The sequence below is a fragment of the Athene noctua genome, chromosome 1, assembly GCF_965140245.1.
Source record: "Athene noctua chromosome 1, bAthNoc1.hap1.1, whole genome shotgun sequence".
In the NCBI taxonomy this organism is placed as follows: domain Eukaryota; kingdom Metazoa; phylum Chordata; class Aves; order Strigiformes; family Strigidae; genus Athene; species Athene noctua.
In genome coordinates, this window is record NC_134037.1 from 931105 (window position 1) to 942776 (window position 11672).

Consider the following 11672-nt stretch of genomic DNA (forward strand, 5'->3'; position numbering starts at 1 on the left):
TTCATCGCCAGAAGACGCTCCCTACCAGCAAACCCCGCTCCGACCCGCCTGCCCGGGGACTGCCCGCAGCGCGCGTCCGCACAAAGACCCGAATCCTCCCACGTTCATCGGGATCTTGTCGAACACTCGGATCTGCCCCACCTCCGGCATCCGGACGCTGCCCCCGGGGAGCCACAGCTGCCGGGGTGGTCCCCAGCAGGCCCCCCCTCCCTCGGCTGGGATGGCTGGAAGCCGAATCTCCCGGAGCCCCGAGCGATGTCCTGTGCCACCGCCTGGGGCGGGTTCCGGATCACCAGGGTGGCCTTTGGCTTCGCCCGCTCTTGCCCCTTCCCTGGCCCACGTCCACCCCTCCACGGCCCACGCCATCGCCAGGAAACCGCTTCCAGCTACGAGGGGACTCCGCGCCGTGTTCCCTGTGCTTGACATGGCTGCTCTGGCCATCGCCACCTCCTCCCGCATCTCCTCCCGCATCTCCTCCCGGCCTTCAGTCGCTGGCACGGTGGACACTCACTCTGGGTTCACACGCCAGGCTCTGGGTGTCTTCGGGAGGGGGTGGCTGGAAGGGGACGGACATTTCCACCTCCTGTTCTTGCTGGAGGGGTTCAAACACCCGCGGAGCCCGGGATGGGAGCAAACGGGGCGTCAGGCACCTGAACGGGCCGGGGCCAGCAGCCTCCAGAGCGTGGCACAGGGGAGCAAAGTCCCAGTGCCACGGGACGGGCCCGGTTTGCTCGATCCACCAGCCCCTCTCCGTGGATGGAGCTGGAATTCCTGGAGTGTCGATGGGATGTCACGGCTGCAGCCAGTGCTGACACAGTCCCGAGCCCGGCGCACGGTCCTGCCACCACCAAGTCTCCAAATCCTTGTAGCCATGGCCGGATTCACCGGGATCCAGCAGAGCAAACGCAGCACCAGAGTCCAGGGCTGCCTCCCCCCCGCCACGGCCCCCGCAGAGGGGGATACGCCGGCGGTGCCCACGTCCCCGTGCCCCAGCCCTGCGCGGGGGCTGCGCTGTCATCGGGGGGGGGCCGGGAGCTGAAAGTCCCCGAGGAGCGGCCGGCGCGGTGCCCGCTGCCAGCCTGGGCTGCCCTCCAGCCCGAACGCGCCGCCTGACTCCGCGCACTGACCACTCCATAAATAAATACGTTAAATAAATAAAGTGACAGATCCGGATGGGGGAAGCGAGGGGGCAGAAGGAAGGAGGGGGCAGCTCCCCTCGCCCCCCCGGGGCTGTTCGTGAGCGTCTCGCACAAACACACGCGCACACAAAGTAGCTGAAGACAAAGACGATCTGGGACCGGTGCAGATGCTGCCGACCGGGGCCCCCCCTCAGCCGCTGGCACAGTCCTGGCTGCGAGGCGGCACGGGGGGGCCGGGGGGGCCGGGACGTCACTCCTGACCTGGTGTCGTGGCGGCGCGCGGGGAGCTGGAGGTGAGGGACACATGCGTGGTGGAGGAGGGCAGCGACCGCGGCGTCTGGCACCTGCAGGGGGAGGCGAACGGAGAAAACTTGGGTTCCTGCTCCTTCCCCTTCCCCGGCCCCCCGCTCCCCCCTTCCCAAAGCCAGCCCTGTCCTCAGCCACCGGCCACGCGGGCGGCACCGAGGGACACCCCGCGCTGGGAGGGACGATACCCCGTGTCTCACCATCCGGGATATCCGTGTATCACCGACCCATGGGCGGGACGGGCTGGAAGGGACCTCAAAGCCCCTCCAGTGCCACCCCCTGCCCCGGGCAGGGCCACCTTCCACCAGCCCAGGTTGCCCAAAGCCCCGTCCAACCTGGCCTTGAGCCCTTCCAGGGAGGGGGCAGCCACAGCTTCTCTGGGCAGCCTGTGCCAGGGCCTCACCCCCTCACAGGGAACAATTTCTGCCTCAGATCTCATCTAAATCTCCCCTTTGTCAGTTTAAAACCGTTCCCCCTTGTCCTAACTACCTGCCCTTGTAAAAAGTGTCCTCCCCCCTTTCCCGCAGCCCCTTCCAGCCCTGGGGGCCGCTCTAAGGTCTCCCCGGAGCCTTCTCTCCTCCAGCTGAACCCCCCAACTCTCCCAGCCTGTCCTCACAGGGGGGCTCCAGCCCCCCCAGCATCTCCGTGGCTCCTCTGGCCCCGCTGGAGCAGGTCCGTGTCCTTCCTGTGCTGAGCTGTACGTGGTGACACACGACATCATCACTCCGGTTTTAACACGCATCCAACAACCGTTCCCGAAGCAATGTCAGATGTATTTTAAAACCGGATCACACCCCAACAACTCACAGCCAGGTTTAACCCCAACAGGAAGGGGGGGCAGTTTGCAGCTCAGCTGCGAACCCTCTGCCTGCCCCAAGCCCCCGCGCTGCCCCACGGGAGCCTCCCGGCCGCGCCGCAGCCCCCGCGTGTCCCCCCGCCCGCTGGCACTCACCAGGAGCGGGACTTCCTCACCCGGGAGGCCACCGGCCGCTCCAGGAGGCTGTCGAGGTGCATCAGCCTCTCCAGGTGCAGAGCCCGGGGGTCCTGCTCTGCCGGGTCCTTGCTCCGCTCGAACTCGAAGATGGCCGGAGGGGAGAGGTCCAGCTCCAAGAACATGATGTTCTCAGCCTGCAGCAGGACAGGGCAAAGGGAGAACCAATACAAGGAGTCACCGTGTGCCAAAACACGGCACCAGCTCCGTCCAGCCTGCCACGAGCAGCTGAGCAGCACGCCGGGGAGCAGGACCCTCCTCTGGCTGACACAGCCACGAGCTGGGGTACAGGCTCCCGGCTCTGCTCAGGCTCTTCTGGTCTTTCCTGGGGCGGAGCCCAGCAGGCACGGCTGAATGGCTCCGGCCTTCCAGAGAGCAGGAGCCACCAGAGCTGGTGGGCCGGCAGCTCAAGGCCCGGCTGGGAGCATGGCCACTGAACCTGCCAGGTGGGAGGAGAGAGCTGGGAGCATGAACTGACGTACCCCAAACCTTAGTGAGCTTGTTTACTCTGTCTTCTCTCCCACTGTTCATCCATCCACCCACCCATCCATCCATCCATCCATCCATCCATCCATCCATCCACCCACCCATCCATCCCTCCCTCCCTCTGTCCATCCATCCATCCATCTGTCCATCCACCCACCCACCCATCCATCATCCACCCATCCCCCTCCCCGCCCATCCCCCCTCTCCTGTCACTTCTCCCCCCAGGCCCGGTTCCCCCTCACTCACCCGGTACCGGGGGTGGGATCCCATGGCCATGGCCACGCGGGCGTATTGGCTGATGGGCCGCTTGTACCCCACCGCAGACGTTGGCCGCTTCTTCATTTGGTTGCTGTTTCTAAACCAGAAATTAAGACCAGAACACGCATTAGAGAACACAAACACCTACTAAAACCGCGCCCAAGCAGTGGCGAAGGGACCTGGTCCACAGCGAGTGAGGGAGGCCCTTCCTGGCGGGGAATCCCCCCGTGGGCACCCCCGGGCCCTGCTGTCCCCCCTCCAGCACCGGGGCAGAGCCAGGGACGGGGACGTACCCTCCCGTGGGCACCAGCGGCTGGAACTTCCACTGGTCCTCCTCGCCGTCGAAGTACAGGCGGTTCATGATCTTGTTCTTCTCTTCTGGTGGGATGAAGTTCTCAATGATCAAGTACCTGAGCGAGCGACCGGCCACGAGAGAGACCGAGCGGGGGCAAGGGGGTGGGAAGGAGCAGGAGAGGAAGGAGTTAATGCCACGAGTGACAGAAAACAGGTCGGAAAGGTTGAGGAGAAGGACGGCAGGAAGAGAAGGAAACACGGAAAAATGGGAAAACACCCAGAAGATGGAAACGGAGCCGCCGGAGGGGTGAGAGGAGCAGGAGGGGGGGCGGAGGAAGACGGTGTCAGAGAGGAGCGAGGCCGCTGGGGCAGCTCTGCCAGTCTCCCTCCCGCAGGAACCCCCCCGGGAAATAAAGGAAAGTGCAATGATGCAAAATGCCACAGGGAATCTTTTTCTTTCCCCTTTTTTTTTTTTTGGGGGGGGGGGGGGCGCTGACAGAGCAGCTGCAGAAACTCGTTTCAAGTCCGTGAGTCGCTTCATCGAGTCGCCGCCTTTGAAAAGGTTTGGATCACGTTCGAAGGGAAAGGTAGAAAAATGTGAGATGGAAATTTTGTTTCTGGTAAAAGCATCGGTATCTTGAAAATGTTAAAATATATTATAGATATATATGTCTGGGTGGGAATTTTTTAAGATCCTGAATAGAACAATTGCTCGAAGACAAACGCACTAGAGATGGGCAGAAGCTGCATCTCCTGCCGGGAGGTTCCGGGGGGGAAAGGCCGCGGGGCTCTGCCGGCAGCTCCCCCGGGCCGGGGCTCACTCCACGCCCCCCACCCCGAGCAGGGTGCTGGGGCCCAGCGGGTGCCCCCGGGGGACACTCACCTCGGGACTGTCCTGCTCTTTCACCTTTCACAGCCCCGTTTTCATACTCTCGGGTGCGACTCAGGGCCCGGCTCAGGGGGTTTCGGTGTTTTACACCTTCTGCCACCCCTGACGGGGTAGGAAGCGCTCGCTTGGCCCGTCAGCAGGCGGGGTGCTCCTCTGGCTGTGCACCCCAACTCTGCTCTGAGCCCCCCAGCTCTGTTCTGGGCACCCCAGCTCTGCTCTGAGCCCCCCAGTTCTGCTCTGAGCCCCCCAGTTCTGCTCTGAGCACCCCAGTTCTGCTCTGAGCCCCCCAGCTCTGTTCTGGGCACCCCAGCTCTGCTCTGAGCCCCCCAGCTCTGCTCTGAGCCACCCAGTTCTGCTCTGAGCCACCCAGCTCTGCTCTGAGCCCCCCAGCTCTGTTCTGGGCACCCCAACTCTGCTCTGAGCCCCCCAGCTCTGCTCTGAGCCACCCAGTTCTGCTCTGAGCACTCCAGCTCTGCTCTGGGCACCCCAGCTCTGCTCTGAGCCCCCCAGTTCTGCTCTGAGCACCCCTGCTCTGGGCACCCCAGCTCTGCTCTGAGCCCCCCAGTTCTGCTCTGAGCCCCCCAGCTCTGTTCTGGGCACCCCAGCTCTGCTCTGAGCCCCCCAGTTCTGCTCTGAGCACCCCAGCTCTGCTCTGAGGCCCCCAGTTCTGCTCTGAGCACTCCAGCTCTGCTCTGGGCACCCCAGCTTTTCTCTGTGCACCCCAGTTCTGCCCTAAGCACCCCAGCTTTGCTCTATACACCCCAGCTCTGCTCCGGGCACCCCAGTTCTGGTCTGGGCACCCCAGCTCTGCTCTGGGCACCCCCATTCTCATCGCACACCCCTCACGGCTGCGCCCGGGCACGGGGGGCACAAGCACAAGCACCTACTTGAGCTTCAGCTCCCGCGTCTGCTCGTTCTGCGCCTCCTCCAGGTCCTGCCGCACGCGGATGTACTCGTCGTGCTGGTCCTGGATCTCCGCCTTCACGGCCTGCAGCTTGGCGTAGAGCTGGGGGGGCACAGCACCCCTCAGCCGCGGCTGGATGGGGGGTGTCCCCTGTGTGCCCCCCCCACATCCCCCCAGCCACGTTCTCACCTTCTTCAGCTTCTTGGTTTTGATCTCCACCTCCTGCTGCAGGGAGCTGTAGGTCTCCCGCAGCTCCATGGTCTCCTCGTCCCGCAGCAACATCTCCTGCTGCATCTCCCGCTCCCGGCGTTTCTGCAGCGCAGCGGGGGGAGCGCTCAGAGCTGGGGGGGTGCAAAAGGGCCCCCCCCGGCACCCCCTAACCGTGGCTGCCCCGTTACCTGCTCAGCTATCTCCTGCCGCTTCAGCTCCAGCATCTTCTGCTGCTCGTTGGTGTGGTCCACGATGGTCCTGCCGCCGATGAGCAGCTTGCTCTCCATCGCCTGGGCCGGGGCGGGGGGGGGGGCAGAGCGAGGTGGGGGGGTCAGAGCATGGATCTCCCAACCCTCAACCCCATCTGGGGGGTCACCCCCGTCCCTAGGCCCCGTCCTGGGCACCCCACCCTCACCTCGAGGTGCCTCGACCCCCAGGATCGCTCCCCCCGCCACACCACGGGGGGGGATGCCAGCACTTGGGGGGTGCCCAGGGCTGTTCCCGGGGGCGCTGTGACCCCCCAGCACCACTCTGGGTTGGGGCTCAGCCAAACCAGTGCACCCCCATTCACACTGTCAGCAATTTGGGGCAATACTCTTATTATTTCCCCTATTTTTTCTCCCTCCCGGCCCTGTGCGGGACGGCTGTGGGGGTGTATTTTTGGGGCGTGCACGCAGCCCCCCCAGCACCCCTACAACTACCCCCACATCCGTACCACCAGGTCCCACCATCCCTCGCCCCCACGAGACCCTCGCAGCCCCCCATGGGTGCCCCATCCAGGCCCTGGGGAAGCCACTGGGTGGCGGGGGGGGGCGCTGAGACCCCCGAGGGCAGCCCCCCCTCCCCAGCCCCGTGCTGTCCCCCGTCAGGGCTCCCCGGCTCTACGGGCCCCTCACCCCTCGCCCCTCCTCCTCCACACCCAGTTCTGGGCTGGTCCCAGTTGCACCCCATGCTGGTGGGGTCCCCTGTGCCGTGCTGGGTGCGTCCTGCCCCAGCAGGACTGGGGGGGGTACAAAAGGGGGGACCAGGGGGGTGCTGGGATGATGCTCAGCCAAGGGCACAGTGCTAACACCTCGCCCCGCGCGGTTCCCCGCCTTCGCCGTGGGATTAAGGGATTTCTTTGTGCCTTCTCCCCATCAAAAAATTAATTCCTCTAACGAAGAGGGGCCCCCGTCACCTGCAGGGAACTCACTTCCCGCACCCAAATCACCCCCCCGGCACCTTCCCGCCCGCTGAGCCCGGCCTCGGCGCCCGGCAGAGCCGAGAGGCGAAGGGCCCCGAGCTCCCCCGCAGCCCCGAGAGGCACATCTGGGGCCAAGGGGCACATCTGGGCCCCGATGGGCACAGCTGGGGGCCAAGGGACATATCTGGGGGCCAAGGGGCAGACCTGGGTCCCAACAGGCACACCTGGGCACCGAGGGGCACATCTGGGGGCCAAGGGGCACATCTGGTCCCTAATGTGCAGATCTGGGCCCCACGGGGCACACCTGGGCCCCAATGTGCATTTCTGGACACCAAGGGGCACATCTGGGCTCCAAGGGGCACATCTGGGGGAACGGGCTGGCCCCCTCCTCTCCCAGCTGGCTGCTGCCCCCCCCAGCTGTGCCAGAGCTCCCGGCCACGAGTGTGAAAGCGAGACGGGGTCTGCCCTGTGTCCCCCCGCATGCTTGCGGGGCACCCTGGGTCCCGCCAGGTGCCACGGTCACTCCGGCGCAATTAAACACGAGGGCAGGACGCGGGGCTCCTCACACCGCCCTGCCCAGCCAAGCCACCAAGATGTCCCCTCCAACACCCCCCCAGCAGCACCCAGCGGGGTGAGCGTGGCAGCAGGTTCTGCCCCTCCAGCGCTGGCGCTTCGGGGGAATTTTGGGGGACACCTCGCCGGTTCGGCTGGACCGTCCCCCCCCGGCCGGAGGGTCCCGGCGCGGGGAGCAGCCCCCGAGGTGTCACCTCGCCTCCGGCCCTGCCTCGTTACTCAGCAGTCAGAGGACCGGCCGTGGCCCCCAGCCAGCCCCGCACCGGCCGAGGAGACGGCGCGGGACGGCTGCCAGCGACGTCCTGCACCCCACCGCGGCGGCGGGGGGGTCCCCACCTCTGCCCCGAGCGTCCCCGCTCCGCCAGGACACCCCTCAGGGGACACCGGTGGTGGCAGGTGGTGACTGGGGTGTCCCAGGGCACGCCCGGGGGTCCCGGCGCCTTGCGGGTGTCCTTGCGTGGCCACACGTCCCTGGGGCTGCAAACACAAGTCTGGCCATGGAGGAGGGAACAAGAGCACCCCCCCTGCTCAGCCCCCCAAAATCCCAGCCAGGGACCGACCCCCCAGGGCCCTGGAGAGGGGACACTTGAGGTCTCCAGCCCAGCCAGCGCATCCGGGCCACCGCGGTGACGGAGGGGCTGTGTCGGAGCGTGACGCGCGGGTCAGGGGGCCGGGGGGCTCCTTCCCCACCGCTGCGACAGTCGGCCCAGCCCCGCACTCACACCGGCCCCCCAGCACCCCGGGGACCCCCCAGGGAACCCCCCAGCCCGGCCAGGGGTGGCTGGAGCAGGGCTGGGGGGTGCGCAGCGGCGCAGCCCCAGACCCCCGGCACGGCTGCTCGGCCCCGCACCCCTCGGCATCCCCGAGGGGGTGGCAGGGAGGATTTGAGGCAGGGAAGGGGGACGGGGGGGGGCCCGGCAGAGCTGCCAGGCCCTGCCTGCGGGTCACAGCCCTGCCCGGCCCCGGCAGAGCCCTGGGCAGGACCGGGGAGGGCTGGGGGGGGACAGGCGGTGCCGTGTCCCCAGCCCTGGGCGTGTTCCCGGGGCCACCGGGGACGAATCTGCAGCATCACTCCCCCACCCCTCCGCAGGCTGCTTTGTTGTGCCGAGGGGGGACAAGAGCCGAGCGCAGCAAACTCGTGTCACCAGTGACCCGCCGCCCCAGGGCCCTCCCCACCCCGCGCCCCAGCAGCCCCCACACAAGGTCCGCGGGTGGGGGCAAGCCCAGGCCACCAGCACACCGGAGCACGGGGCTGCCCTTGGGCACCCTGCTTGGACATCAGGCCTGGGGACGCTGCTTGGGAGCCCACCGCGCTTGGGGACCTCGCCTGGGGACCCTGATTGGGGGCTTCGCGTGGGAGCCCACCCTGCTTGGGCACCTCGCCTGGGGACCCTGATTGGGGGCTTCATGTGGGAGCCCACCTCGCTCGGGGACCTTGCCTGAGGACCTCATCTGGGGTCCTCACTTGGGGACCTTGCTTGGACACCTTGTTGGGTGCCCTCCTTGCTTGGGAACCCTGTCTGGGGACCCTGACTGGGAGCTTCATGTGGGAGCCCACCTCGCTCGGGGACCTTGCGCGAGGACCCTGCTTGGACACCTCACTTGGACACCTTGCCTGGGGACCTTGCTTGGGGACCCTGTTTGGGGACCTCACTTGGGAGCCCACCTTGCTTGAACACCCTGCTTGGGGCCCATCCAAGCACCCCACGAGGGGCTGAAGGCAACGCTCGCAATGGCGAGTGGCAACCCATACCTTGTACTTGGTGGCCAGCAGCTCCGTGGCCTCCTGCTCCTTCCGCAGATCCTCTATCATCTTCTCCTTCTCCTGCAGCAGCTTCTGCTTCTCCTCGCTCACCAGGCTGTGGTCATCCTGGATGGCGGCCTTCTCCTCCTCCAGCCTCTCCTTCTGCTCCTTCAAGTAATTCTCCATGTTCTTCTCCAGGCCGTCCTCGTTGTCATCCTCCCCTTCGTTCTCCGTGGCGCTTTCTCCATCCACCGCTTTCTTCCTCCGGCTGCTCCTTCTCCTCTTCTTCCCCAACATGCCGCGTTTCTCCAGCTGGGCCTTCAGCCGGACGATCTCCTCCTGAAACTCCCGCAGCAAAGTGTCCTTGGGGTCCTCATTCACCCGGGGCTTGTTCTTGATGTTCTTGGCCCTGTTGGCGAACCTGAGGGTGGAGAGGCTCTCGTCGTAGCTGTGGGAGGCCGGGCCCAAGGTGGCCACCATGATGGTCTTGGCGTTGCCCCCGAGGGAGTCCTGCAGCAGGCGGGTCAGCTTGGAGTCCCGGTAAGGGATGTGCGTGCTCCGGCCGTCCACGAGCGCCGAGATGACGTTGCCCAGGGCGGAGAGGGAGAGGTTGATCTTGGACGCCTCCTTGGGGCGTTCTCCGTGGGCCCCCATTTTGCTCTGGCGCTCGCTGCCGGCCAGGTCCACCAGGTTGAGCTTGCCCACGCGGATGTGCTCCTCGCCGTCCGGCCCCGTCTCGCTGCACTCGATGGTGATGAGGAAGATGGCGTGGGAGCGGGAGCTGTGCTCGTTCATGTTGGTGCTGCCCACGGAGCGCGTCTGGCTGCCCAGGTTCATCACGTGCTCGATCTCCTTGACGTTCTTGGTGACGAAGGAGGAGAGGTCCTTGATGTACACCCCCGTCTCGGGGTTCTCCTTCAGCTCCAGCTTCTTGCTCTGGTCCTTGGCGAGGAGATCCCTGATCTCCTCCTGGTAGATCTCCAGGTACGAGGCCCTCACCAGGTACTGCTGGTTCTGCGAGCGGGAGATGTGGGTGAAGATGTGCTCGAAGGAGCTGGGGATGATGCCCCGTTTCTCCGGCTCCGCCCAGGCGCCCTGCATGGTGTAGGTCTTGCCGGTGCCGGTCTGGCCGTAGGCGAGGACGGTGCCGTTGAAGCCCTGCAGCACGGCGTCGATCAGCGGCCGCACCGTCTCGTCGTAGAGGTCGGCCTGCTTGGAGTTGGCGTCGTAGACGGCGTCGAAGGTGAAGGTCTTGGGCAGCTCGCCGGGGCCGGCGCGGGGGTTGCGGATGCTCACCTGCCCCAGCTTCACGTCCAGCTCCAGGACGCGCTCGTACCCCGCCGCCTCCTCCCGCCGGTTCAGCGGCCGGCACCGGGCCACCACCCGCAGCGCCTCGCAGCCCCCGCGGGACCTCCCGGCCATGGCGGCGGCGCGGGGGAACGGGGGGGACGCGCAGATGTAAGGCGGGGGGCGGGGGGGCGCTCACTCAGCCGCGCCGGCCCCGCGGCATCCCCCGTGCCGAGGCGGGCGGGGGGCGGCGGAGGCGGGGGGGCTCCGCACCGGGCGCTGGCTCATGGCAGCGGCCCGGCCGTGCGCGGGGCGGGCGGGGCGGCGCGGCGGGCGCCGTGATTCGCTGCCGGCCCGCGGGCAGGCGCAGGCGGCGCGGAGGGGGCGGGGAGCAGGCAGGGCCGCGGGCGGGCGGGAGCTGCCGGGGCCGGGCCCCCCCGCTCCCCGCCTCGGCCGGGCACGCCGGGAGCTGTAGTCCGGGCTTTGTGCGGCGGCGGGGAGGGGCTGCGGGGTCGGCATGGGCACGGGCATGCAGGGTGGCAGCGTGCGGGGCTGGCATGGGGGGTGAGGATGGGGATGAGGATGCAGGATGCAGGGTGAGGATGGGGATGAGGATGCAGGATGCAGGGTGAGGGTGAGGATGCAGGATGAGGATGAGGATGGGGATGAGGATGAGGATGCAGGGTGAGGATGGGGATGAGGATGCAGGGTGAGGATGCAGGATGCAGGGTGAGGATGCAGGGTGAGGATGAGGATGCAGGATGAGGATGAGGATGGGGATGAGGATGAAGATGCAGGGTGAGGATGGGGATGAGGATGCAGGATGAGGATGCAGGATGCAGGGTGAGGGTGAGGATGCAGGATGAGGATGAGGATGGGGATGAGGATGAGGATGCAGGGTGAGGATGGGGATGAGGATGCAGGATGAGGATGCAGGATGCAGGGTGAGGGTGAGGATGCAGGATGAGGATGAGGATGGGGATGAGGATGAGGATGCAGGGTGAGGATGGGGATGAGGATGCAGGGTGAGGATGCAGGATGCAGGGTGCAGGATGCAGGGTGAGGATGCAGGGTGAGGATGAGGATGCAGGATGCAGGGTGAGGATGCAGGATGCAGGGTGCAGGATGCAGGGCTGGGATGTGGGATGAGGGTGAGGATGCAGGATGAGGATGAGGATGGGGATGGGGATGCAGGGTGACAGCGTGCGGGGCTGGGACGTGGGATGAGGATGAGGATGCAGGACGAGGATGCAGGATAAGGATGAGGATGCAGGATGCAGGGTGAGGATGGGGATGAGGATGCAGGATGAGGATGCAGGATGCAGGGTGAGGGTGAGGATGCAGGATGAAGATGAGGATGGGGATGAGGATGAAGATGCAGGGTGAGGATGGGGATGAGGATGCAGGA

The 11672-nt window shown here is 66.4% G+C and overlaps 1 protein-coding gene across 2 annotated transcripts; it reads right to left on the reverse strand.

Moving 5' to 3' along the window:
* Nucleotides 1-1348: 1348 nt before the first annotated feature.
* Nucleotides 1349-10569, reverse strand: KIF3C (kinesin family member 3C). Of its 2 annotated transcripts, none has more exons than XM_074895296.1 (8): nucleotides 8987-10569; nucleotides 5666-5767; nucleotides 5457-5579; nucleotides 5251-5369; nucleotides 3474-3590; nucleotides 3169-3271; nucleotides 2398-2573; nucleotides 1349-1483 (listed from the first exon to the last, which is right to left on the reverse strand). In XM_074895296.1, the coding sequence occupies exons 1-8, from the start codon at nucleotides 10397-10399 to the stop codon at nucleotides 1390-1392; spliced, it is 2247 nt and encodes a 748-aa protein (XP_074751397.1). In that variant the 5' UTR covers nucleotides 10400-10569; the 3' UTR covers nucleotides 1349-1389. The 2 variants fall into 2 exon arrangements, with proteins under 2 accessions (XP_074751397.1, XP_074751394.1); XM_074895293.1 differs by having other exon boundaries at nucleotides 3169-3277.
* Between the last annotated feature and the right edge of the window lie 1103 nt (nucleotides 10570-11672).

What these genes read in the sequence shown, in the direction of transcription:
- KIF3C (XM_074895293.1), bottom strand. Translation starts at nt 10,399, where the DNA reads ATGGCCGGGAGGTCCCGCGGGGGCTGCGAGGCGCTGCGGGTGGTGGCC. An exon ending in TGCTGGCCACCAAGTACAAG is followed by an intron (nt 5,768 to 8,986) that starts GTATGGGTTGCC and finishes GCCCCGGCCCAG; the next exon opens with GCGATGGAGAGCAAGCTGCT. An exon ending in AAACCAAGAAGCTGAAGAAG is followed by an intron (nt 5,370 to 5,456) that starts GTGAGAACGTGG and finishes GTGCCCCCCCAG; the next exon opens with CTCTACGCCAAGCTGCAGGC.